The sequence below is a fragment of the Kogia breviceps genome, chromosome 1 (genome assembly GCF_026419965.1).
Source record: "Kogia breviceps isolate mKogBre1 chromosome 1, mKogBre1 haplotype 1, whole genome shotgun sequence".
NCBI classification, from domain to species: Eukaryota; Metazoa; Chordata; class Mammalia; order Artiodactyla; family Physeteridae; genus Kogia; species Kogia breviceps.
In genome coordinates, this window is record NC_081310.1 from 192,594,144 (window position 1) to 192,597,429 (window position 3,286).

The window sequence follows — 3,286 nt, forward strand, 5'->3', positions numbered from 1 at the left end:
CTAGGGAGGGACAAAACAGCAGTATATAATGGTCTTCTCGTGACAGAATATCTCATTGCCCCAGCGGGGACAGGGGCTAGAGCTAATCCAGATGGTCCTGGGTCTTCCTAAGTTCCTCATAATCTCAATCAGCTCAGCCTGAAGCTGGACAAGTCTCCCCACGTGTAGAATTCTCTGAGAGCTGTAACTCTCCCTCGGGGCAGGATACAGCTCTAGAATTAAACTGGGCAGTCCATCAGTATGACGCAGCAGCTTCTCCATGATGGCCATGGAGAGGAGGTTCCCACAAATGCTGAAGGTCCTGAGCTGGGAGCAGTGGCTCAGGGCAGGCAGGATGGCCTCGAGTTGACAGTCCATGATTCCACACAGATTTAAGTACAGTTCCTGGAGTGTGGCTGCAACTTTCTCCAGCAGAACTTGGAGGAGCTCAGGACTAAAGCCAGTCAGTGTGACACCACTCAGATCGAGGCCCTTTAGCTGGCTGATGTCCAGGCAGTGGGACAGATGTTTCAAGTCTGATTCTGTAATCAGACAGTGAGTTATTGCGAGGTTCTCCAAGGGAGTCTTCAGGCACCTGGGAGAGAAACTGAGGAATTAGGTCTTGGAAACTGGGATGGAAGGTGACCTCAAGGTGGGAGATTTACCCAAGGCCAAGGTCATCTTGACCATCTGATAACAATCAATACCCAGAATGCCCAATCTCATTTTAGCCTGACTCCTGTCACCTTCTTTGTTCGGCTGAGATAAGTACACAGAATCTTGAAAGCTCTCTTTCCTCATCAGTCAAGGAGGGTACAACATACTCCACTTCTTTTGCGGATGAATGAAAATAGTGGAATTCACTAGAACATGCTCAGAGGAGAGCCTAGCACAGAGTCTCAATCAAGAGTGAGCATCACTGCATTTTCATATTTAGAGTCAAAACAAACAAAAAAATACTCTCAAATCAGGGTGCCTTTAGCTCACTAGTTGAGCCCCAGGTGCCCATCTCTGTGTCAGATGAGGCTGGAGGGTGACATGCACAGAGAACCAACCTGGACAAGATCCCACATCATCAACTGGGGTTGCCAGTCTGCAGGGGCTCAGTTACATCCCTGCATCATCTGCAAACCACCTGCCACTTTTTATTTTGCTTTTGGCTTCCCATTCCTTACAACCAGAATCATGCATTTCCCGTATATTAATTACCTTATCTGGAGCACAGCAACATTTTACAGATGGAGAATTTGAGACAGGCTCACTGTGGTCACAAAATGGTTGGGCACAGAGCTTCTCTAGAAATACTCAGGTCTGAGGCTGTTTCCCCTCTTCAGTGCCCTCTTACCTGAACAAAGACATCTCTTCCTGAGAAAGAAATCACAAACACTCATACAGCTGAACCCTGCAATCTATAGCTTCCTAGCATGGTGTCCCTTTCCAGAGCCTCTATCGCACTTTGTCCCTCTACCTTGATTTGTGTGATTATGTGATGCCACACTTCGGGATAGAGCAGCAAAGGAGACAATGCACGTGACGTTCTAGTGTTCTGTTCGCTGTTACTCGGTCAGAGGAGCCATCCTCACCTGAGCATCTGTTCCAGGCGACCTTGGAGGAAGGAGGGAGATTCCATACGGAGATCCCGGAGGTGGTGCAGCCTGAGGAACTGAGAGGTAATTTGGTCGACGTGCTGCTCCTCCTGTTCCTCAAGTGCAGAGACGTAGATGTGAGAGAGCAGGAGTCTCTGCACATTACCCATCTGGCCCAGGAGAGGAGCAAACACGGCCAGGCTGGACACATGCCAGGTGCAGTTCACTTGCACCTCCTGTATACAGTCCAGCTGCACCGTACTCAGGACCTTCATAATATTTTCCATGGGCATTGAAACGATCTTCAGCTTCTTACAGCACAGGTGTACGGAAGCTTTTCTCTTCTCCACCCACTGCATGAGGTAGATAAAGAATTCATCCATGATCCCTTCATTGAGGCAAAGTTCTATAAACACCTCCAAGGGAGCCAAGGGCTGCTCTGTTGTTGACCTGTCCTCAGCCACTGGTGCCATTGATGAGCTTGAGGACACATGGACGTTGGATCCAGACCACATGCTCCAGAAGTCCTGGCCAGTATTCCTTAAATCCAGCACCCGCAGTTTGCACCTCCTGTGGGGGAAACAGCAGATTGGCAGCGATGGTTTAAGATCCACACATAATGAAACCACAGTCTCAGAATTTAGGCAACACTCATCTCCCACATGTGCTTTTACTTCACATTCCGGACATCACCTGCTGCCTTGCCCTCTTCTTCCCTCTCTGCCTTTCTTTCCTCCATCTCCTTTCCCCCTTCCATTCTTTCTGGTTTTCTACTTCTAGTACCTTTAATCACCACTAGAAGGCTGTGGCGGCATGTTCTTTCAGGCTCCCCTGCATCCTAGGCACTCCTACACTTCCAGAAGGCATTTCCCAAAGTGAGCTCACCAATGTCCAAGGCCTCTGAGCTTCTTCCTTGACATCATCAGAAGCCTCTGGTCCACCCCTTGGCTACCTACTCTTATGACACCAGCTGTCTCTTCAACAATGTCTAGGACCCTACCAGCCTACCTGGCAGACTCACCTGGGGCAATCCTTCTGGTCAAGCAGGACATCAAGCCCATCCAACACTGCTTGTAAGGTCCCCACATGAGGCATCTCCATCAGGCCTCCCAGAGGCAGGCGGACGAAGGGCCAGGCTTGCACCATGGCCTTCAGGGTCTCAGTGTGTCCCCCGTGGAAGGCCTCCATGAACAGTGGTGGGAAGAACTCTGTTGGTAGATCCTCCAGAGCAGCAAAGGCCAAGGCCTCATCCCTCAACAGGCTCATTCCCACCAGGTCCAGGAGTCTGGGTGGATTCCAGACACTCATTCTGATCTTTTCCGAAAGAAAACCTGTGGAAGCCATCAGAGAACAAGACATCCTTTTCATGCCAAGCATGAGCAAGCCTCCATTGTCTCCCCACCCTTCAGAGGGACTTAGCGCACTGGTAGAACAGTCTCAATTTTCCCGAATTCCACTCTAGGCTCAGTGGGCACAAAGCCATAACTCTTTCCCTACTGGCAGCAGAACAAGTATCTCACAAGTACCGAGGAAAAGGAAAGGCAACCACTAGTCCATCCACTTCCACCCACTGCTTTGATTAATTCATGTCCCAGTGGTAAGTGTGTACCATGAGCTTTAACAATGTCCCTTATCTTTCTTGGGGGAAAACTTTCAGACCATCACTTAGGGCCCCAAAACTATGGGAATAGGAGCATCATGTGGCCCAGCACAGCCTCCAT

General features: G+C 49.7%; 1 protein-coding gene across 1 annotated transcript; it reads right to left on the bottom strand.

Annotated features, from left to right (window-relative positions):
- On the bottom strand, positions 1–2,873 carry LOC131741421 (PRAME family member 27-like). Its single transcript, XM_059038389.1, has 3 exons — positions 2,587–2,873; positions 1,563–2,135; positions 1–574 (listed from the first exon to the last, which is right to left on the bottom strand). Exons 1-3 carry the CDS (start codon positions 2,871–2,873, stop codon positions 1–3), a joined length of 1,434 nt encoding a protein of 477 aa, XP_058894372.1.
- Positions 2,874–3,286: the final 413 nt, after the last annotated feature.